This window comes from Perissodus microlepis, chromosome 5 (genome assembly GCF_051167445.1).
Source record: "Perissodus microlepis isolate ML-2025 ecotype Zambia chromosome 5, ASM5116744v1, whole genome shotgun sequence".
Taxonomy (NCBI): domain Eukaryota; kingdom Metazoa; phylum Chordata; class Actinopteri; order Cichliformes; family Cichlidae; genus Perissodus; species Perissodus microlepis.
Genome location: NC_140465.1, coordinates 27853676 through 27876987, shown reverse-complemented (window position 1 = coordinate 27876987; position 23312 = coordinate 27853676). Strand labels below are relative to the sequence as shown.

General features: G+C 39.5%; 1 protein-coding gene and 1 pseudogene across 2 annotated transcripts; both read right to left on the bottom strand.

Moving 5' to 3' along the window:
* Nucleotides 1-607: 607 nt before the first annotated feature.
* On the bottom strand, nt 608-6263 carry LOC146387504 (transcription factor HES-2-like; annotated as a pseudogene). The gene is made up of 2 exons (XR_014800286.1): nt 4189-6263; nt 608-4075 (listed from the first exon to the last, which is right to left on the bottom strand). The product of XR_014800286.1 is annotated as a transcription factor HES-2-like (transcript).
* A 1804-nt stretch (nt 6264-8067) lies between these two features.
* LOC146387503 (uncharacterized) lies at nt 8068-21399 on the bottom strand. Its single transcript, XM_084929152.1, has 6 exons — nt 20865-21399; nt 18653-18876; nt 16744-16846; nt 16216-16311; nt 14955-15469; nt 8068-14581 (listed from the first exon to the last, which is right to left on the bottom strand). Exons 1-6 carry the CDS (start codon nt 20904-20906, stop codon nt 13117-13119), a joined length of 2445 nt encoding a protein of 814 aa, XP_084785278.1. The 5' UTR covers nt 20907-21399; the 3' UTR covers nt 8068-13116.
* Between the last annotated feature and the right edge of the window lie 1913 nt (nt 21400-23312).

Sequence of the window (23312 nt, the reverse complement as noted above, 5' to 3'; positions counted from 1 at the left end):
GTTAAAGAAAGTAGATCTGCTGCCTGATGCTGAGATCAATTGACCACTACATGCAAATACAGCCTACAAACCCATAGTATATATCTGTCAGTGATTCTGTTTGTTATGGGTATTGTTCAAATTAATATGAATAAAGCACTAATTCAATGCTCTGTGGGTGCAAAAGTAGAACTTAAAATTTTCATAGCTTGTTTAAAACCTTTTTGAAGCTATTTAGAAAAAAGGTATGTCCAGATGGGGCAGGTGTGACCTCTGTCTTGTGGTTTGTAGATGGTGTAAGCAGAAAGTTTCTCCCAGTTTCCCACACTTAGTATTGAGGGATGTGGTCAGTGCACTACAAAAGACTTTCAAAGGAGCTTTTGTGATCCTTGGTGGTCGTGTGCTCCAACAGAGACAGAGCCTGACGTCACCAACCATCTGGAGGGAAATGATCTGATTGGTTCTGTCTATGAGCTGGATCATTATTTTTTGTCATTTCTTAAAATGTAGAAAAGTAAACATCATCATCTGTTCAAGCCTTAACATTTTGCAAATGAGGGTGAGGGATTGAGACAGCTACTTCTGAAGTGTGCCAAATCCCACTGGACAATAGTCTATGTTGGTTTCGAACTCAATTTAAACAAAGTTTTCACACATTCTGCCTACTGAAAGAATAAAACTGAAAAAAGATTATCTTTGGGAAATTTATCAGTAGCAAATATAGTGTCCGTTAAGAAATCTGGTTTCGTCCAAAAGAAATCCACAATACCACTGTACACTCAGGTGCGTTACCAGTTCTTGAAGTACAGTGTTTAATAAGGGATTCGTGCAACATCAATGAAATATCAACATCAACATACACTGAGATTAACAATAAATACATTGCTTAACAAATTTATTAGACCACCTTTCATAAAAAACAAGAAAACACAAGTATTTTAGAAATCCATCAAAACTAAAAATTCAATTATTTATTGTTCTAACAGTAACAAATCCACCAATTGCCTTTTTACACCCAAATTTCAGTCATCACACTTCTCCGAGACAGCACGTTCATTCTCACTCCAACACTCTCATAAGGATGCGGAAGGGTACCTTTCGCGTAGCTATGAGACACCTCAGGATGTGACAAATCTAAAACTAAAACTTTTTTTTTGTTCAATAATGCAGGTAAATGAAAAATAATGTTGTGCTTTACTATTTTTTCAGCTTTGTTTTCAACAGTAAATTTATAATTTAAAGGATAACAAAAAAATTACATTTTAGTATTAAAATTTTTCAAATAAAACCCTTCTGCATAATAATAGGTTAACCATTAACAAAGCAAGAAAAAAGATTTTGGTAATTGACAACGCTGTTCATTAAGGGCAGCTGTACCATAAACCTTGGTGGTGGTCTAATAAATTTATTAAGAACTGTATATTTACTCTTTAGAATCACCTTCTGATATTTACAGTAAACTAATCTCCTTTGGTATTTGGTACTTGGTACTGGTATTTTATGGAGTTTCAGCATCATACTGTAGTTGTCTGTAAAACCTGCACCTTTTTGTCCTGTTGATAACGATACATAACACTGAAATCTTTATCTTTATTAAGTACCCGGACACCTCTCTGTTATACATGGTTAATTTTTTCATAGCTTTATAACTTGGTTGATATTAGCCAATAATATATAAATAATTAAAAGAGTTCTAACTTGAAAGACTAGGCTTTCGAGTATACCCTCTTAACCTTAGGGTTAGGTCAGCATCTGTTGGGGGTCTGTGAGCAAGGCTCCTCTTTTTTCCCACACTCTGTCCTTTTGGTGCTTTCACAAGAAGAAAAATAGAAGTGTGTCTCATAACCAACACATCAGGAGACACTAGTTATCTTTAAAGTTTTACCGTTTTTCCACCTGGGAAGAAGAACGGCACCAAAGTGATGAATCTCTCATTAGTTTGTGAGACATTATGAAAATACTTGTCATTTTGTGATCACTTACATTTATAAACTGCAACACAGATAAAAGAATTTGTCAGATTAAAGATTTTTTCAGATTAATTTGAAAATGCCCTTTTCCTTGATTTGATCTTAAATAACTGTGCAGGTGATTGCCTAATTTGTTATTGCATTTTTGAGAAAACTTGGAGCAAAACTCTTTATTTCAGCATAGATGTTCTTTAGGTTTGTATGGACAACTCATGACATGCTGTCCATACAAAAGAAGAACACAAAAAATACGGGATGATTTGTAAAATAAAAATAACATGTCACACAAAATCATTTGATTTCAATTATACATTTTTTAGCATAAACTCTGCGGTTGAAGACAGATAATGGTGATGATGCATCGCAGCTGTAACTTGGTAACATCAGCAGGACATGGAGAGTGAAAGATCAACTGTCTTTACAAAATACAAAAACATTTTGACATAAATCCTCATATCAGTGTCAGAAAATATGCCGTAAAAAATGTATGAACTGCACTTTAAAACAAGACCAAAGAAAAATTTGACACTAAATGACAAAGTTATGTAAATTGGTTAATCCGCTGTCTTTGCAGTCTAGATGGTGTCATTTATGTAATCCTTCTCTTTAAAAAGGAACCATGATTTTAGATCTAATAACACATCAATGCTTAGTACAGACCTTCCCAAAGTGTGGGGCCCGCCCCCTAGGGGGGCGCAGAGCCATTGCAGGTGGGGCGCAATATGAAAAGGGGGGGAAAAAAGACTTGGACAGGGCGCCCACACAAACGCAAAGCAGGAGATGAAGCATAGCTGAATATGTTTCCAAACCAACTTCATTCTAAGCCAAAGATTAGAAAATATGGTGAAGCATATCTTCCCTTTGGCTTCACCTGCACAAGTGCCGAGGTAGGTCTCCCCTGCAGAATTGCTTTTCCCTTTGTCGGGAGCACATGCTGGGCTCTTCAAATCACGGACAAACAGTATCCCACATTCTTGATTTTTAGTTCACAAACACTTGTTGTAATGACTAACTACTCCTGACATTTTGGAGATGTTAGCTCTTTATACAGTAAAGTTACAGCGGGATACAAATAATATCAGGCTGATCCCCGTCTAAATCACGGACAAACAGTATCCCACAGTTGTTTATGTTTTTAAACTCATTTTGCACAGGCGAACATTTTTCTTGTAAAACAGGGGAGGGGGCAGCAAAAAAGGTTTGGGAAACACTGGCTTAGTAATCAAAGCAATTAAAATTCTGTCAATTAAGAAAAAAAAAAGAGTCAATGACAAGCAATAGTTTCAACACATATCACCCCAATGTAATGTACAGTGTTACTTTAAATACGAGTGAGCAGTAGCTGGATATGCTTGTTTGGTCAGCTTATGATTTGATTGGAACACCAAGAATGTCAAACGTTCTTTCTTAAAACAAAAGGTATGCTTGATTTAATTACTTCCATGGGAAATATTTTTGACAAGGAAGTGTGAAGTACACTTAGTTTAAAATTTAAATGTCAAACTCCCCAAAAAAGAATTCATTTTTCAAATATTTAACCAACCAGCTGACCAAGCCTTGGTCCTTCAGCTTATCTGTGTTTTCTCTCTTTACTTGAAAGATAGCGATATCACTGTTTCTTCGGGAAATGTTAAGTACAAAACAAAGAAAGTAAAGCCTTCTGTACATACAGAAGAAGGAGTCTTTCATAGAATTCAGTCAATATCATCAGTATAGCTGATCTAGTAGTGACTCCAGTCTGTGAGCTTCTACCACGGCCAGCAGAGGGAGCTGTAGACTGGACTCTTGTCTTCGGCTGTGACAATCAGAGGAGAGAAGTCCGCCTCACTCAGGTTTCTTTCAGAGGAAATGTGCAGCTGGTTGATGTGGTTCAGACTGAGTCTCCACCTCCTGTTTTAACAGGACATGCACCAGCTCTTGAATACATCTTGAGTAGCCCTTAACAGCTGCTGAGTCCACAGGTTGACACTTCTGCTGCAGTCTTTGCAGGAAGCCAGGACGTCTGCCTTCTCCAGTTTGGAGTCTGGCTGCTGTTTGAGGAGCTCAGGACCCAGGAGAGACTTGAGTTGTTCAATACTGCTGTTGATTCTCTTTCTGTGGATCTTCTCCACCAGAGGCTTTCTGAGCTGCAAGAAGAAGAACAAAGTCATTAATAAATCAGTTCTGGTGCATAGGTTTAGTGTTATTAAACATAATCTTTAATGAATAATGAATGACATTCTGATAATATCCAATTTACCTTATGATTTAGAGTCACATGATCCTGAGAATTAGTCATTACTGGAGAGACTGTAGCTGCCATGGCTGGATCTCTGTGCTGTAGAGGTCTCTGTAGAGAGAATCTGATCTCTGCTGCCTTCATCCCTCCTATTTATACTCCCACATCACCATATGAATGTGTGGGTCTTGGTCTGACTGGAGTTTCCCACAGTCTTGACCAAGTGGAGTGCCGGACATAAGAGGAAAGAAATCTGGTCTCCCACATGTGCACTGGTCATATTAGTAGGGGACAATAGTTTGATTTCAGGTGACCGGTGGTGGACTGAAGAGGAGATGGAGTAAAAGACTCAGAGAGCTGTGTGCAGATAATAGAAAACTGTGACATGTAGAAAATAGTAATACACTGCCTTGATGCTGAGATCAATGACTTTGACTGGGCACACACTCATCATCGATACACTTTCTGTATGAATTTGTGAGCAGGAAGTTGCTGTCAGATTCCCACAGTATTGAATGATGATGTCAGTGCACTACAAAGGTCTTTAAAATGAGCTTTTGCGATGGTTACTGAGCTCTAACAGAGGCAGAAATTGACATCACCACCGTTCTGGGATCCATCGTTTCAGTTTACATTTTGCAACTGGGTGAAGTTAGAACATCTAATTATCATGAAACCTTTATGCTGTCGGATGCTGATGAGCGTCATATGTTTTCATGAAGGGGGAGGTTGAGGCAGCTGTTTTCGAAAGTGTGCCAAATCCCCTAGGACAATAGTCAGGCACTGGAGTGGTTATGAATGCAAATCAACTTGAATTTTGTTCTTAGAGCTTTCTATGCTCACTACATTGAGTTTAGCATGTTACATTGTTACATAACTGACATATTATGACTCAACTCATCTTAAATTTGCAAATAAATATTTTTCTTGTTTAGCAGTGTTGATTTACACCAGATTTTCTACTGAGCTCACTGATTTGACAAATATAGCTTTCCTTAAGTGTGATCATATTCATTTTAATCTTTCTATTAAGGTCAAAGGTCTCATGTATTGTCCCTCTGGGGATCTGACCGGGACTCTTCTGTGCTTTCTCACAGTCTGTCCCTTTACCACTTTTACTGGTGGATCACTACCTTGTGTCTCATTATATGTCACATTAATCTGGGAACACCTTTTGTTTCCTTAAAATTTCCATAACTTTCTACTCAATACTTTAACAATAGAGCAAGAAGAACTGTGTCAGTTCATCAGATCTCTTTATGTGCACACAACAGTCAATCTTCATCCTCTAATAAGTCTTTTCTTAAAAACAAAACAAAAACAAATTAAAAGAGGACATGTGAGCCTAAATGCAAAGGATTAGATGTGTTTGTGTGTATTCAAAGGAATTGCACAAACAGGGAAGGTAGGATGTGTTGGTACATCACATCAGTACGTTTTCTCACTTCACTCAAAAATATCAGAGGAACTGTCATCTCTACATAAAGATTACGAGATTCATCATCAGCGTTACTTAAACCGTTAAAAATGACATTATCTGCACTTTCTACCAAAGCTGCCTAATCATCGGCGTAACTTTGTGCTGAACAGTGTCAAGATCTCTGTCTAAATAAATAAATAAACCCGGGTAAATTCCCAGATGATTAAACATGCAACTAGTTTGCTGGTAATACCTGGAATGAGTAAAGAAAATCAACAGCCTATTTATGCAAGATAATTCATAATTTTATTGGGGGGGTTATATTGGTTGGGTCTGATTATTGGGGGGGTCATGGGGGGGATCTATTGGCTAGCATTTGTTCTTCATTCCTGGATGAATGACTGCCTGTGAGAAACTTATTACCTAACACAACCTCAAACCTCTACACCAGGGGTCTCAAACTAGTGGCCCGGGGGTCACTTGTGGCCCACATCACCCCTACTTCTTCACGTATATTGACGTGAAGAAATATAATGCAATTTGACCCTTGAAGTTACTTTTTTTGCTAGGGAAGATTCGTTTGTTGTTGAGTGCAATGTTAAAATAAGTTTTTTAAAAAGCAAAAAATTATTTAATATGAAGGCAATATGAGCAGAGAGTACAAACGTAAGGAATTGGCTGTTTGGCTCAGTGAGAGAGTTATTTGTAAAGAAAACAGTTTTCACTAATGTGTACACTTATGTCTGCATTTCTTTTTGTTAAATACAAACAAAATTGCGATGTCACGTGTCTGGCCAGAAAGAGAGTACCAGTTTATCTATTTGGTAGTTCAGTTAAAAGCTTCAGTTAGTTAAAAGTGAGGGAAAAAAATGTGTTCACGTTTGCAGTTTCAGAAATATTTGTGGGTGTTTTCTTGTTTGTTTGTAGTACTTGAAAACTAAAGTGGCCCACAGCTCCTTTGAGTTTGAGACCCCTGCTCTACACCAGTGTCTCCCACCCACTGTGCCGCGCCACGTAGGTGTGCCGTGAGAAATGATCAGGTGTGCCGTGGAAGATTATCTGGTTCCACCTGATTAGTACTAAGTGACCGTGTACAACTACCTGCTCTAATTAAATGGGTTGCCAGCTGCCAATAAAACAGAAGAAGATGAAGTAGAAATTACATAATAGTCATGCTGCAAGTGAGACAACACAGCGAGTAATAGCAATAGATAAATATATTTGAAAAGAAAAAGTAGTCAATATGATGTGGGTCCTGGAGAAAGTTCCGACCCAGATGAAGGCCCTAGCATGAGTAGTGGTCAAAAGAAAGCAAAAACGGTAAACGGAAAAATTATCAACATTCATTTTGTAACATTTTTGTTTGGTGGCGCGCCATGTGATTTTCTAATGTAAAATATGTGCTGTGGCTCCAAAAGGTTGGGAAACACTGCTCTACACTATGTGCTAATTGTGGGTGATGTTGTTTCTTAAGAAACTACTTTGAACACTAATTCGGAAAAAAAACATCCAAAAACGATGCTTATCTATACATACAGAAGAAAAAAAGTCAAAGGATTTGATTTTAGTGATATCCAAAAACAACTTCTCATTTTGTCTGATATTAAAACCAGCCTGTAGCAGTTGCCCACGTCCTCCAGAGGGAGCTGTTGATCGGATTCTTGTCTTTGGAGATGCCGGCCTGAGCTGTGGAGCTTACAGGAGAGAGAAGTCAGCCTAGATTGAGACAGCCAAAGCACTGGTCCCAAAGAGACTATTTCATTTTATCTGGTTATGATATTTTACATGTTTCGTTTAGCAAAGTACATGATGGTAAAAACTGAATTAATGTACATCACAAAAAAGAAACTTATTTACATGATGTTATAGTAAGTGTAGCAATACAGTAATAAATGACTACATGCCTATAGTCTTTTTAAAGTGGACAGTTATCAACAATAGCGAGCATCATCAGTTTTTTACATCAAGTTTAAGTCAGTGTCGTTATAATATAAACACGCACCAATGTAAGACTATTCTAAAACAGATGGGCAGGATTTCCTTTTTACACCCAATTCTATCTTAACCTTGGTTCAGAAATTTTAGATGTCTTAATCTTTTGTCTCAGCTGGACTCTTACTTAGTTTAAGAGTCCTTACTTCTCATTGTTTTTACTTAAGGATTAATGCAGCATTAACTAATGGTGATCTGATTGGTTGCAGTGTGGGACCTCTTATCCTTTAAAACACCTGAAGCTGAAAATTGTGATAAAATGGCTTTATTTATTTTAATTCACATATTGTCAAAGGCACATTGAAAGCCGAGTTTTCTAGAGTAGTAGCGATAAAGGTGATATAAGACTGAATTGCAGCAATCTGTTCAAAATGGCTAGGCTCAAAAAAACCTCACCTGTTCAAAGCAGCTGTGTACAGACAGAAGTTTACTGCTTGTGTCTGACCGCCAACAAAAGTTAAGTCTTGAATAAAAGCACAAAACAACAATTTCATAGCTAATTAAAATCTCTTTATTACAATCACATGTACATCATTATATTCCAAAAAGCTTGTCGTAGTGAAAAGTACCCTTGCACAGACAGATGGATGCAGTGTTGCAAGCTGGATGGAAGTATTGTCAGATGGAGTAAAACAAGTATTGAGATCCCCCAGCAGCAAGTATCTCTGCTCCAGTGTGCTTTTAATTTCACATCACATGAGGACAGCAGCGCTATTTTCAGCCCTCTGTGTCCTTGTGTAACGTAAGCAAAGAGAATGAGGGGGGTGGGTGAGAAGGAAAATTTCTCTCTTCGTCATCGTGTTTGAGTCACAGCTGAAAGAGGTAAAACGGGGAAATAAACAGGGTGCAAGGTTGATTTCATGTCTTTCCTCACTGAATGCTTAACAGGTTTCAAACTGTTTGAATTTTCTGTAAAAATAAAAATAAAAATTGTCTGTCTTCTTCCGAGTGAGATTAATTAATTAGAAAGCAGCTATTTCTGTGAAGTGCAGGATCCTCTTAGTTTAGCACAAAAACTGGAACCTTCAGCTGATATCTTTTAATACAACTTATAGCTATTAGTGTCTTAGCATAAGGTTGAATACTATTTTTAATATTTTAAACGCCAAAAAATCATTTAATTTTAAAATTCTTTTTTTACAGCACTTTGATAATGAATTAAGATAATCTTGTTGTGGGTGTTCTTTGTGTTAGTTTCTGGAAATGTGAAAATAATAATAATAATAATGTAATGAAGCAGATTTTACAGCAAAAGAAACAAAGTACAATGATTTAAACCTATACACTGAAACTCTGATTTAGCAGAAGTTTACACTGCACTCACATTATGCAGATTTCGGTTCAATTTGGGATAAATTAAATGAAGCAGACCCAAATAATACAGAGTAAACCTGGTTGTTGTGGACCCTGGCTGTCTGAATTCCCTGGGCATTTGCTAAACTTGCCCAATTGCTAATCCAGCCATGACTGAACTGTGTGCAAATGCAGCACAGTGCATCGCATCACGAAAGAGGAGAAGCTTGTTTCAAAATTTACAAGATAAAGGATATTAATCAGCTGTTATGTCTCCATTTTACTTTTTCACAGGGCTATTTTTTCTGTGTTACCATCTATCTAGTTTTGCTTCATGAGGAATTTAATAACAAATTCTAAAATAAGTAGTCTATGAGTTTCCTGCCTTTAAGTCTTTCGCTTTTAAAACACAGCAAAACTGTGATTTCTCCTTTTTTCATTTCATATTCACAGATTGATAACATTGAGATTTAAGTCATACAACCTTTGTTTCAAGCTTCATGGAGCTTCACAGTAAAAGGGTCTGGAGCTGACTATCAGATAAAACTGATATATATCTGAAACATCTCACTCTGAAGAAGACAGAAAACATTTGTCTGTATTGTCTGTGTCACGTTTAAGCATTACAGTGTTTGTTATCTTAATCATAATTCATGGAAGTCACATTTAACATTCAGACCAAAATGAGCCACTATCCATGAATGCTGATAATGTGGATGTGAGTTTTAAGCATACTAATACTACAGTGTTCATCTCTGTGCTGTATATACAGCCTCCGTAACACAGCTATAAACCTACAGAATCACATCATAAACCACTGGAGGCGTCTGATGGCATTTTCATGTCCTGTTACCGACTCAGTCCTCAAACGCACCATCTGACAAAATCAATATCTACATGTCTTAATGACACAAAACAACAGTAAAATTCAATTGATCCATTTAAAGAGACAATAATATTCACATTTTGTGTTCACTTCTTGAAAACAGTAAATCAAGGTTTAACCAGCTTTTTAACTAAAGTAGCTCGGAAAGATTTTAAAGATCATAAAAACTGTTCACATTGGTTTTGAAACCATCACAAGAAAATATTGAAATATGTCCAACACAATCACAATAAACGATTTTTTCCTCCATAAATCACTATGTTAGTTTATAAAGAAAACATTAACACACACTGTCATTCTATCTACAGTCGTTCCACTGGCCTCGGTCCCTGGTACAGAAAAGTAGGGAAAACTTTTTGTATAAAAACGATGTGCAAAAAGTTGTTTTCTTAGGTCCCTCTCATGGAAAACTATGTAAAGAAATAACGTAAATATATACATAACCTTTGCTGTTGCTGTTGTAAATTCTACGACTGCTGTACACTTGTGGTGACTTGTCACTTTGTGCATCTGTTGAATCGAAAACAAGTTACTGCATTCGATGGAACCCTGACAGGTAGCGTACACAACACCGTCATTGTCATATTAAAACTAGCTTGAGGTATTATTGCACATTTTCCTGAACCGCGGACCTGGAATCAGTAAGTTTTCAGATTTACTCACGCTTCATACCAGCTTTTAGTGGAATGTCGACGCTGACTTTAGCTCTGTCTGTTCTGGGCAGACATACAGTTGTGTTCACAAATTTACATACAGTCATCATGGGCCTTAATGTCATGGTAATTCTGGGGATTGCAATGGTTTCTGTGAACTGTACTTCTTCCAGAGGGAAAGATTGTACAGTATAGATCATTAAAAAGCAAGAATTGGGTGCACAAGTTTAAATTAAACTTCTGACCTTTAAATTCGTTGGCCCCGATCTAAATGCTAATTAAGATCTGTGAACTATGCTTAAAAGCAGGGTCCATGCCAGGACACCAACCAATTTTAATGAACTCTACCAATTCTTTCAAGGAGAGTGGTTAAATAATCAGCCAGAATTTTGTCTGAAGCTTGTTGCTGGCTACCAAAAGGGTCTGGTGGAGATGTAACTTGCTAAGGGACATTTAACCAAACATTAGTGTGGGAGCATGTGCACTTCTGACTAAGTATGTTTATTTTTGATCCTGTGTGGATTTGAGAAATCCTAAATAAATTCAAACTTGTGCACCCAGTTCTTGTTTCTAGAGGTCAATAAAGATATATGCTTTACAATCATGCCAATCTGGAAAAAATAGCAGTTCAAGGCAATCACTACAAGCCCAAAATTGCTATAACATTTATGATGAGTGTAAGCAACCTTCTGTCTATACCCATATGCAGCAGCAGTCTGCAAACTTAATCTAAAGCTGTCTTGAGGTGTAACTTTTTTCTTGAAAATTCTCTCACCAAAGTCAACGCATGTCTGTAGATTTCAGTAAACATGCATAAACATTTAGTGCACAGATAGATTTGTAAACATCCAGCCAACAGTAAAGACACCAAGAACAGAGACCCATGAGCCAGGAAGGGCCAGAAATCTGATGCTGCATTCACATCACGTCAGTAAGAAAGGAATGAAATGTTGTTATAACATCTTTGCAATATGAATGTGCCACTCAGCAGTAGTGGTGTATTTTACCTAAACACTAGCTACAGGACACGGCTTTTCCAACTAGTAATGTCCATTGCCATCATTTGGTCTCATCACAGAAGTGACCTATAGTTAAACAATCAAAAATAAAATACAAGGGTTGGCTTACCAGAAGGTAACAAATATGTGCAGCTCCTTCTTGGCTCCTTTTTAATTATCTGAATCAATTGTATTCATCTTATTAAATTACATTAAGATGTAACTGCCAGTGGCAATGGCTTTTATTTTTATTTTATGGCTTTCCATTAGTTTTATCGTTTTTTTATATTGGCACTTTCTTGGTTCTCTTTTCACCAAGTGGGACAAATATTCCAATCAGCTGCATGTAATTCGTGGCATTAAAAATGTGACGTGAATGTAGCATAAAACTGACTCCCAAAGACTATTACAACTGATTTCACAGACTAAAGCTGTGGTCACCTGTGAAAACCCTCCATGGCAAACTCTTTACCCCCTTGATCAGCATGCTTTTACTCATGTTGCCCAAGCCAGTCAATCAGGTCACACTATTTAGCATTTCAGTTAGAAAAGCTCCCACTGACCTTTGACCTTTGAATTGTAAACAGTTTCTGTTAAAAAACAAAAAAGAAACCTTTAGGATTTGGCATTAAATCTCAGTTGTCATTGTCTGAATTGCTACAGTTGATGGTTTCTGTAGTGCTGATAAAAAAGCATTCATCATTAGTGCGCAGCCAGGTGCATCACGTAGAACAGTATTGCTCCCCGAACGTCTTGGACTGAGGATCTAAGTGAAAACCTAAATGTCTGTAAATCTATCAGAGTTTTGGTGAAATAAATGGGGCATAAGATGGAGCATGAAAGACATGATGCAAACAAACACACTCATCTGACCTTGTTCGTTTGTGTGTTATAACAAGCGTCATGCACTGACACAGACGTTTTGTCCAGAGTGCTATACAGTGGTCAAACACCCACACATAAAGCTATCAGTTGAGGTGATGTACAGCAATGACAGTGAGGTTCCCTCCCATTCACACATTCATTAAAGGAACAATTCAACTTTCTGTCAGTCTTCTTGTTCTCTGTCTTCCCCAGAGACTTGAGAAAATGAGTATTAGGTTCATCATTATGCTTCAAATACAGAGATGGTGAGGACCTTGTTCATCCAAAGTCACTACACATTACTGCTGCCACAAAGGTATGAACAGCAGAGTGTGGTAAACATTGCACGCGCCATTGTACGTACACAAGGGACAAATGCCAGTCATATGGACCCATATGTTACTATGAAAATTCACAGCTCATAATTTGGGTTTGGCTTGACATGAAATTTATGGCCATCTGTTTATCAATCATAAATTAACTCAAATATCAAAATCCTGGACTGATCAAAAACCAGCTGAACTGGGTGAGACATAAAAGGATTATTTAGCTGTAAATACCTCATGTTGCCCTGGATTATTTTTAAAAAATACATGAATGGCTTTGCAGTGTTTAACCTTGCTTAACGCAAGGACTGGAAGAAAGCTGCAGCTAGTCTGTGCTTAGCAAGGCTAAATATGTCCTGGACTTCTCTGTAAGTGACACATGTAGTTAAAACTAATATCATCGTCTCATCTGGCCTCGGAGAGACAGCACAAGAACAATTGCTAAAATGTTGTATTGTTAGCTTAATGTCACACACATTCACACACAGAGTTACAGTTAGACACTGTGTCCATGCAGTTAGACAGTGGTGACCGTCAGCAGGGAGCTGGGACACAGCATGTCATCCTGGTTGTCCAGCCTGGTCCCATGAGTCAGGAGCTCCTCTACTGTCGTCCAGTCATCCAACAGCTTTCTGTTCCTCATACGACTCAGCTTCCTGTGACTCAGCTCCAGGACCGTGTTGCACCTGCCTTCTGCAAAACCTCTGACTCCATTGCTGTCCAGAAGACCTCCATCATCAGCGGAGGCTCCTCCTCCTCCTCCTCCTCCTCCTACCATGGGTCCTCCCCTGCTAACGACATCTCGTACAGTCCCTCTACTGGCCTGCAGCTGTTGTAGCTGCTGTTGCTGCCTCTGCTCACGGGCCAAAAGAAATTGTTCCCTCCTCTCCGTTCGACTCCAGTATCGACCCATCAGCATGTCAGTGCTGGTCTCGTCGTCGGTGCTCATCCCGCTGCGCTCATCCGCTAGCTGAGAGGCTCGATCTCTAAGCAGCTGGCTCCTAGAGACTCGTGTGGTTGTGTTGGGTTTACAGTTTGGATTAAATTTTGACTGCAGACCAGAACTGTGGTTTAAACTTGAACCTGCATTAATTGGTCCTTTGTTTACATCCTGTCCAGCTGTAGCACAAGCTCCTGTGTGACCTTCCAGAGTGCTGTAGAGGCCTCTGCCACCTCCACTTCCATGAGACTGACGGCTGGCGGGTTTTGGCCATGTGTCATTGACGTCACCGGCCTGAGGAGGCAAGACAAGACTCTGGAGGTGCTGCTGCTCTCCGACTCGGCTCCTCTCAATCTCCTTCTGCCTTTCCCTTTCCATCTCCTTCTGAATCTGTGTCTCCCTCTCCCTTTCAAGCTCTTTCTCTTTTTGAATTTGCCTTTTTTGCTCCAGTTCCCTCTCTATCTCTCTGTTCCTTTCTACCAACATTGGCTCAGGCATCAAGCTTCTTTCTTGTGAGTGCCACCAGTCATGGTGCGCGAGCTGGCTGTTGGAGTTGTTGTCATAGCAACGCTCATGGTTGTTGGCACCTCTGATGTGCCCCAGAGTGGTGGCATGTTGTTGGGGTGAGAGGGCCAGGCCTCCAGGGTGGGAAGCCATCACACCTGTCACTAGCTCGGCTTCCTCTGGCAAGCCTGGTGGCAAGACGTTACATGGTGCGACGCCTCCACAGTGGTGCAGGGTTGCAGCGCAGTAGGATGGGGAAGCTGGGTGGCTGGCTCGTCGACGGTACTCTTGTGGAGGTGGCCGATGGTGCAATGTTCTGCTTCTCCTCAGCATCCCAACTGAGCTTGACCCCTGGTGGTGCTGCACTGGCACTAGTGGTCTCCGGTGGCTAGACGGAGTGCTGCAGGTTGAGAGGACTGGGCCTGTCATTCGTGACACTGCAGTGTGTGTATGGGAGGGATTGAAGAGGGCGCCACTGCTGGAGCTGTGACGGTTCAGACAGGGCCGATCAGCTTTGTGGAACTGGACTGATGAAACCCTGGAAATACAAAGAGTTTAATGAAAAAAGGGCACCAAAGGAAAAGGTTTTAGGTCATGTGTAGTCCCTGTAATCCATGGGTTGTATTTTACAAAGATATGTTTTTTGGTAAATTAACACAAATGTTTGAGTTCCAAGCAGCATAGCTCTTTTTTATTCTGAAAAAAAAAAGTGTTTTAAATTTTTTTAAGTTTTAAATCACATTGCAATCAATGGTTGTTTTGTGTGTTGGCTTTCGGTTAGATTGGTATCATTTGTAACTGGTATTATATAAGTGAGTAATATTAAAAATAAGACTGGTTTAACTATGAACACTTATCTGACAGACCTTAGAGAAACCAGCACCACGATAAAAATTTGATATTCTAATTACCTGACTAGGCCACGTGATGGCAGGTCCATGACAGGCCCAGCACCATCCTCCATCCCAATCTGTAGATGCTGACATTGAGGCTGCATTGTCAGTGCCTCAGGTATGGCCTCCAGCAGCTCACGGTGGCTCTTGGGGCAGCTGTCACGCCGTTCCTGCCTTTCGCATGGTTCACCCTGATGTTGCAGCCTGGCATTGTAGAGACGCATTCGCTTCTCCAGCAGCCTCTGGAAGTGCCTGAACTCCCCGGTGCTTACACTATAGAAGCCTGAGTCGCTGAGCTCTGAGGAAATGAAGGACTCTGAGGAAGGAGAGCCACCACCTCCGAAACCCCCACACCCTCCTGGGGCGAGGGCCCCATGTGAATGACAGTCCTCTAGACCTCCCTCCTCGGTCTCCAGACCTGAGAGGTCACCCTGGTGAAGGGAGCCATCTGTCCAGCCCAGACCACTGTCCAACTCATGGTGCAGGGGCAGGAAACCCATTGGCTTCTCTAGCATAAAATCCTCATCATCTGTCTATAAAAACAGGCAGGGTCAGTCCAGTGGATCATGACACCAAACACTAAAAATGACCACATGTTTTATGTTTTAAATGTGTGAAGAATCTCAGTAAAAAGTGAAACCTGACTGATTGTGTCTGTAGAGTGAAAAACTGTTAAATACTAAAGGTAAGCATTGAGATCTGCTCTAATTCTCAGTTTATTCACTTGCCTTTTGTTCAGTTTGTTCCTGCTTTTAAAAGTTCCTGAGTGACTGTTAAATCAGCATCAATGGCTAAAGAAGAAGGGTGCCAGTATTCTTTTTTGATTTTAACAAATCTAAACAAATTTAATAGTGTTGCCAGTCTGTCTAACATTGAACCACAAGCTCATATTGCCTAATATGAAAGATGTGGATCTTTTATGTTTCATTAAAAAATAAAAATAGAAAAAAAAAACCTTAATGTCTATTAAAAAACTAGCTAGTCACTGAAAATAAACACTACTAAAACAGAAAATATTTCTAGATAGTATAAGTTGAACTGAGAATAAATAATAGTGGGTGCATTTATGTTAATGAAGAAACGTGTCAGCCGGTGCAGCTGTGAGGCTCAATGAAGCTCCATGACTGAAATGAGTAAGCCTTATTACTACTTGCACAGAGAGTACTAGCAAGTATAAGCAATTCATAATTGATTTAACAAACAGGGTTTGCGTACTCGCCAGATATATGTTTAAAACAACAACATAAAAAATTTTATGGAAAAGCAGATTTTTACATACCTGACTGTGGCAGGCGTTTTGCTCTTCTAAGTTAGTACTGCAGCATCCCATCAGGCAGTTCTGTCCCTTTGATCGACGGCCAGCTAGTTCTAGATCCTGAGTAATGTAGGAAGTGACAAAACAACATGAGAATGTGTAATACAATTTGTTACTGATTAAACTCATTCTTGGTCAAATCAGAAACTACAGTGTGAAGGTACCCATATATTGCAAATGAACTTTTACTTTTTACTTTTTGATTAGAAATTAGAGGTGTAATTGGTAGACCATTTAATATTCCTTTCATGAGCTTTGTCAACCATGTCAGCCAGAACAAAACAGAACACCACGTGAGAGGAGCTACTGAGCTGTGTTTTATGAAAATACAAAAATAGTAATTAGCTGTGCTATATGGCCTCATCGACAATCTAGATGCAAGTGTTCTGATGCACTTCTGTGTGTGTGTGTGTGTGTGTGTGTGTGTGTGTGTGTGTGTGTGTGTGTCTGTCTGTCTGTCTGTCTGTCTGTCTGTCTGTCTCTTAATATCACCTGGCGACCAATGTCCACAGTGTCCCGTGGGGAGCTAGACAGGTAGCTATACCGTCCGCCATCACAGTGATCTTGAGGCAGAGACAGATGGTTGTAATAATGTCTGAAAGAGATGACAAGGACACAGAATTCAGACATTTTAAGGCAAAAATCTTGGAATTATACAGGTCCGATGACACTAACGTTCTTCAAAACAAACATGGATAACGTTTCATTGGACAAGTGGGCATCCCCTTGGAAGAAGTAAGTAACGTTCCTTAACTTTCGGGCTGCATAACATGGTTATACATTTGTGTCTGTTTCACTGTATAGTCTGTTAAGTTGAACTTTTTCACAGTTACTTTAATTTTTATTTTATTTATTTTTATTTCACACATTTAAAAAAATAACAACTGACTCTTACAATCAACAGTTCACAGACAAACTAAAGATGAGACTGCCGACTGTATGAGAGACGGGTGTAGTCACCATGACGGGATCAACTGGTCATGAAGTCTATTGTGACACCTCATCCTGAGTGTGTTTACATCACCATCTTGGTGTTTTGGAACCACATGTGACGGCATCTCAGGAACACCGCACGCTCATATGATAGCGGCTTTGAAAATCCTTTGACTGTACTGTTGTCGATTAACAGCCAAAGACACAACGGCTAAGTAGTCATTCATGTTATCCTTGATTCTGACAGGCTTCTAGTTGAAGCCTGCCACCTGGGGCGCATGCATAATCATTGTAATCATTACATTGTACTCAACATGTGATGATGAAATTTATGTCACTCAGACACATGTGCACACACACAAACACACACACGTATATGTATACATTACAATGTAATCCCATTACATTTTTCAGTAATGCAGTAATTTAACACACTAGTTACTTGCATTACAAAGGTTCCTCAGTTATCTGCAAGCCATCAGACATCAAACAAACACACTTAGCTGATTTCAGTTTCTGTGCAGGAGGAGTGAAATACACAGTTTCAGATACACTTTTATTTTATTGCACAAAAGGACAAGAATTTGATGGTAAAGTGCAAAATGCTTTCACTACAGAAACAGCTGCATTATACTGCTGTGTTATTTGCATGCTAGCACAAAGCTAGCCAAGAATCTAGAGTAATAAACCTATAAAGCTGAGTGTATGCTGACCCCAACCCAGCAGCCAGAGCCTGAACTTCAACAGGTAAATGATGGGCAGTCATGTTTACAGCCTCAGTTTCTACCTGTTCATGTTTTTACAAGAGAATCACTGTGATGATCGCTTTTAAGTCTCTTCGGGCTGGTTTTAAACTTTGCTTTGTGTTGTCAGCTTTGTGTTTATGTTTAAATACTAAAGAAAGATCCCATGTGTATCCTCTTTAGGATAGGAGTTTGTGTTGGTATGTGAAGCTGTAGCCTCAGGTTTATATTGTTAATGGATAATTATGAGACAGTGTATTTTAGATCATTTTACAGAGTAATGAGAAAGTAATGAAATGAGTAGTGAAACAAATTACTTTCTCTAGCATAATTAAGTAATGTACTGCATTACTTTTAAGAAAAGTCATTTTCTGTGGTCTTTAAAAGTGGAATAATTGAATATTTACTGCTTTCGCTTTAAAAATCCTACATTTTTACAAATATCAGTAAAGCATTTAGTTTTCTTGTTCAATTAAACAGTTTCCAATCATCACTGCACAGGGATGCAGCAAACACTATAATTTATTTATGATACTGGCTCCTTTTAACCTTTCAGGGCATACAAGGATGTTTGCACAGTATAATGACATTGTTATTTAGTTGCTTAGTACAGTGTGGTCATAAGAAATCTGATGTAACTGCATACCGGCATTTCTTAAAATCACTGTGAGACAAAGTGGTTTTACAGCTCTTAACATTACATAACAAATCATATGTTTTATTACCTGTGTTGGTAAGAGGGACTAGAAGTGTTAAGGCCCGCCCCCATCAGAGGGAGGGGCAGATTGAGGTGCTTCAGGTCAAGGGGAAGGGGCTCCCAGGATCCCCCATCTGCCTCTGTGCCACGCCTCCTCTGGCCCTTGATCTGCATGGTGATTGGACGCTGATTGGCTGCCAGGATTCGCAGAGCATCCCTTTGGCTCAGGTGTGCTAGACTCCGCCCATTCATCTGAGGCAAACAGACAGAAGGGTTGTGATGTTAGCAAAGTTGCCTGCTGCTGAATTCATGTGACACAAAGCTCATTGAAGGACACATTAATCTCCACCAATGGACACATTAACATTAGCTCGATACTCACCCTAATAATCCTGCCTTCATTAACTAATATAACCTTTGTATATGCTTAAGACTTAACACAGTAAGTGTCTCATTTTTATCACGTCAAACTGTCTGATTGTAAATGGGAAATCTTCTGATAACAAAGGGTCTCCATCTCAATTAGATATTTTCTAAACTTTAGAGCTCACACGTGGGCTTGAGCCTATTTCAGGTGACACTTTGAGAGTGGAGGAATACATCCTGGGTCATCAGAGGGCTGACTCGGGAAAAGAAAAACAACTATTTCCACTCACATTCACAGGGACAACATGCAAACTGCATAGTGAAGTCCTGCCACCAATGGGTTAGAACAAAGCGCTCCAAAAGAACTATAGTGCTCAGCTACAGGTAAAAAATAATAACCAGAGTAGTGGTTGGTTTTGATTATAAATACCAGCCTCGAGGGGGGAAAAAAAGTGCCTACAGCTTGAAGGATAACTAGCATCACTCTTAGCTAGGGGTTGGTCAAAATAAAATATTTGTGTAATTCGTGCGTCATCTTTTTGGATTGGTTCTGACTCCTAGATTTTCTCCAGCAACAGAATTTTTTTAGTCCCTATGGTAGTGAGGTAGAACAAAACAGAACTCCACACTGCAGACAGTTGGTACTGTTAGTACGTGTCTTAATGTGGATTTATTTTTTCCTGATTAAATATAATACATGTAACAGCTGCTACATAGAACAGTAGCTATGGTTAATCCTTCACAGCCTGTGAAAACGGCAGGCCTTATGTGGCTCTGGAAGAACTTTGTCAAGTCTGAAAAATAAACCCTTGTGATTTTATTGCGGATACATGGCCTTAAGCTTAGAAACCACTAATGTGTAAATTGGACACCTGAGTTACAAACTGAGTGGGTGGTGTGGACTAAAGATGTGGCTTCTTGCCCTAATGACATGATAGAATTAATTGAATGATGAGGTTCTACAAACAAACATAATCTGGTAATGTGCTGTGGGAAAACTGCATTCATCAACACCACAATCAAATTTATGCTTGCCCGCTGCCATTTTAAATGCACTTCATGTAGGGTTTTTTCTTTTTTGTTTGTTTTTTTTGCAGTGTGAACACACTACAGACCACAAACGGACTCAATTTTTCAATACTACGCAACTAGGTCAGAAGACCCTCCGCCTGCAGAAAGATGGTAGTTTTTTTCCAGTATGCAACACCCAAACAGCTGAATTATGGCAGTTTAAAGGAAATATGAAAAATAGTGACATGGTATCCATGGCTGCTTTAAAGGGTTAATACCTTCAAGCAACATCCTGCTTCATGCACACACACAAACACACACATACACTGTCACACACATGCAGCTCAGTGGCTATCGAATTAGACGCATGGACAGTATTGTTAACTCCAGCACATCACAACCATGAGTCACCCTCCTCTACATTCAACTGCACACTCACACACACACACACACACTAGCACACACACTAGCAAACAGGCACACGCACACACACCATGAGCCGAGAAGCACAAAATGGCACCTGTGTGTGTAGCCAGAGGACGGCAGTAGTCTTCAGGAGATGATGAAGATGTTATACACACAACATTAAAAATTCGACATGCGTACAAAAAGTATTTAGATTTAATGCTGAAGAATTAGGTTTATCATCCATTTATAAACATGCGCACTCACACAAAAATGTAGTCTTGCAGAAATGATGATGCCTTTTTGCATCTGCATATACAGACACACAGACATGCACACGTACGCACGCACTCAAACCTGGATGTGAATGAAGCTTAATTCCATCTACTTTAATGAGACATCATAAAACACTGTTACAGCATTATCTGTAACAGTGAGGCAGGTATTTGGCGGCTCACCGTTTGGTCGCCCATCCATGGTCCAGAAAGCCAGCAGCCCATCGTCACGGTGACAGAGGACAGCTGCCTTGACTCCTATGAAAATCAACGACACTGCTGCTTCCTTCAGCAGATCGTCTCCTCCTCCTCCTCCTCCTCACGCTTTCTGTCTCTCCTCAGTGTGCCTTTCACTCTTGGTCTCTCGGCATCTGTCCCCTCTCCACTGTCCTCTTTTCTCTTCTGTGTATCCCTCTATCTATTTCTTCAGCGTTTCTATCCTTGCCCCTCCCCTTCCTTTACGGCTTCTGATTTTGGCATCCTGCACACACACAGACACGCTTGCATGCAACGCTGCAAACATAAAAATATGCGCAGGCTGACACAGTACATTTAGAGATGGAGAGGGAAACACGCAGTCACACTATGAGGATGGTGTCTGATTGGTAGTCTTTAAAGGATCATCAGCCAATCGGAGGCAGCATTTTCCCTGTGGATGTCTTCCTCTGTGACTGAAACTCCTCAGCAAAGCCTCATGCAGAAGGCAGCCTCTACTGCAGCAATATACCCACAGTGGCAGAGGAGACACACCATCCAGACATCCATCTTCTTGCTGTTCATCCAGGATCCCCCAGTTGATGCATGCTGGGAGGTGTAGTAAATACAGAGTATACCGAGGTGGTATATGCTGTACAAGAGAGCATACTTGATTGCTTATAACAAGGGAGTATAGTTTACAGTACCCTGCGGTACTATAAATCGCATCCTACTCTATAGGATACATTCGCTTTATGAGTTTATACATCTTACAATTGAAAAAGCACACCAGAGTCATAGATGGCAAAAAAGTCGTAGTTAGTGGTAGTTTGTAAATGTCTCAGCTAAAAAGAAATGGGTGAAGCTGAAATTAAATGTAAACTGCTAAAAAATAATAATAGCAGTTCATAGTATGAATATAAATGGCTAGATTTATTAGAATTATAACATTAAAAAGAACCAGCTTTAATAGCAGCAGGTGACAAATTTGAAAAGTTGGCAGAAAAAAAATGTTGAATACGTTATCTAATAAATGAAAAATGGTTAAATATTGAGGCTGAAATATAACTGAAACATCTAGATTCTGCATTTAATGGGAATAAATAAAAAGTTTGCCAAATAGCTCTATTGATTGATTTCATTGTGAAATGAATTGGAAAATGATTCAAAGCAATAAAAAAATAGTATCATATTAATACATTTGGAATAGGACAGCAGGTGTGATGAAGCGGCGCTGGAGCTCATTTGCAGACTTTCATTTTAAAATGAATAAATAATTTATTTTTAATAATTATTTTTAAAAGAGAGGGACCAGAACCAGTCTGTGAGGCCTGGCATCTATCCTGTACCAAATGTCTGCAGTTTTAAGTTATTGTGTAAGTGCAGCTAATAATACAGTGCATTTTCTCTGATTAAAAACACCTATAGTGCTACACTCAGTTGTACTCACGAAAAGCACGACAAGTTGTTGCGTAACGAATTGAAAAAAATAGCGAGAGATTCACACCCAGCGTACAGTCACCACCTCCACACAATAGCCAATCATGTTGTGAAGTGGGTGTGAGTGTTAATTGTAATTTTTAGGAAGTTACAGAAATGGTCAGACAGAGTGTTGGAAGTGTCTCCAACAGATCCTGATCCAAGTGTATTCTAACAGAGGAAGATATTTTCTAAAACAAAACTGACAAAAAGTTCTAGCCCTTTTTTTTGTTATGTCCTTTGCCTCAGCCTTCTTGTTTTGCATTGCCCTGCTATTATTTGCTACAATTTATCTGTTCAATCCAAGCATATTTCTACAAGCGAAAATCAGTGTGTAGGCAGCACATTGGTGTGGTGGTTAGCTTAACACTGTTGCCTCACAGCAAGGTACTCCTGGGGTCTAATCTACCCAAGGCCAGTCTGTGTGGAGTTTGCATGTTCTCCCTGCGTCTTTGTGGGTTTTCTGCAGGTACTCAGGCTTCCTTCCACACCTAAAAGATATCTAGTCAGTGTGGTTAAATTCGTTGGTGAGTGTGAATGGTCTCTGTGTGTTAGCCCTGCAACAGGCTGGCGATCCGTCCGGGATGTATCTTGGCTTTTGCCCTATGGTGGTTTTTCGAATCTTAGTTGATATTTAGTGGTTAGTCAAACAAAATTCCACTGCGGATACAAATTGTGGTGACTGTTAAATTACGAGCAATGTACGTTGAATGTGACACATGAAACAAACTTTATTCATTCAATTTAATCAATTTTATTTATAAAACACCAAATGACGACAACAGTTGCCTCAAGGCGCTCCATATTTTAAGGTAAAGACCCTATGATAATACAAAGAAAACAGAGTAACAACAGCAATGATATGACCTCATATGAGCAACCACTTTGGTGACAGTGGGAAGGAAAAACTTCCTTTTAACAGGAAGACACCTCCAGCAGAACCAGGCTCAGAGAGGG

What these genes read in the sequence shown, in the direction of transcription:
- LOC146387503 (XM_084929152.1), bottom strand. Translation starts at nt 20,906, where the DNA reads ATGGGCTGCTGGCTTTCTGGACCATGGATGGGCGACCAAACG. An exon ending in CATGGATGGGCGACCAAACG is followed by an intron (nt 18,877 to 20,864) that starts GTGAGCCGCCAA and finishes TGTTTGCCTCAG; the next exon opens with ATGAATGGGCGGAGTCTAGC. An exon ending in CCATCACGTGGCCTAGTCAG is followed by an intron (nt 14,582 to 14,954) that starts GTAATTAGAATA and finishes TTGTATTTCCAG; the next exon opens with GGTTTCATCAGTCCAGTTCC.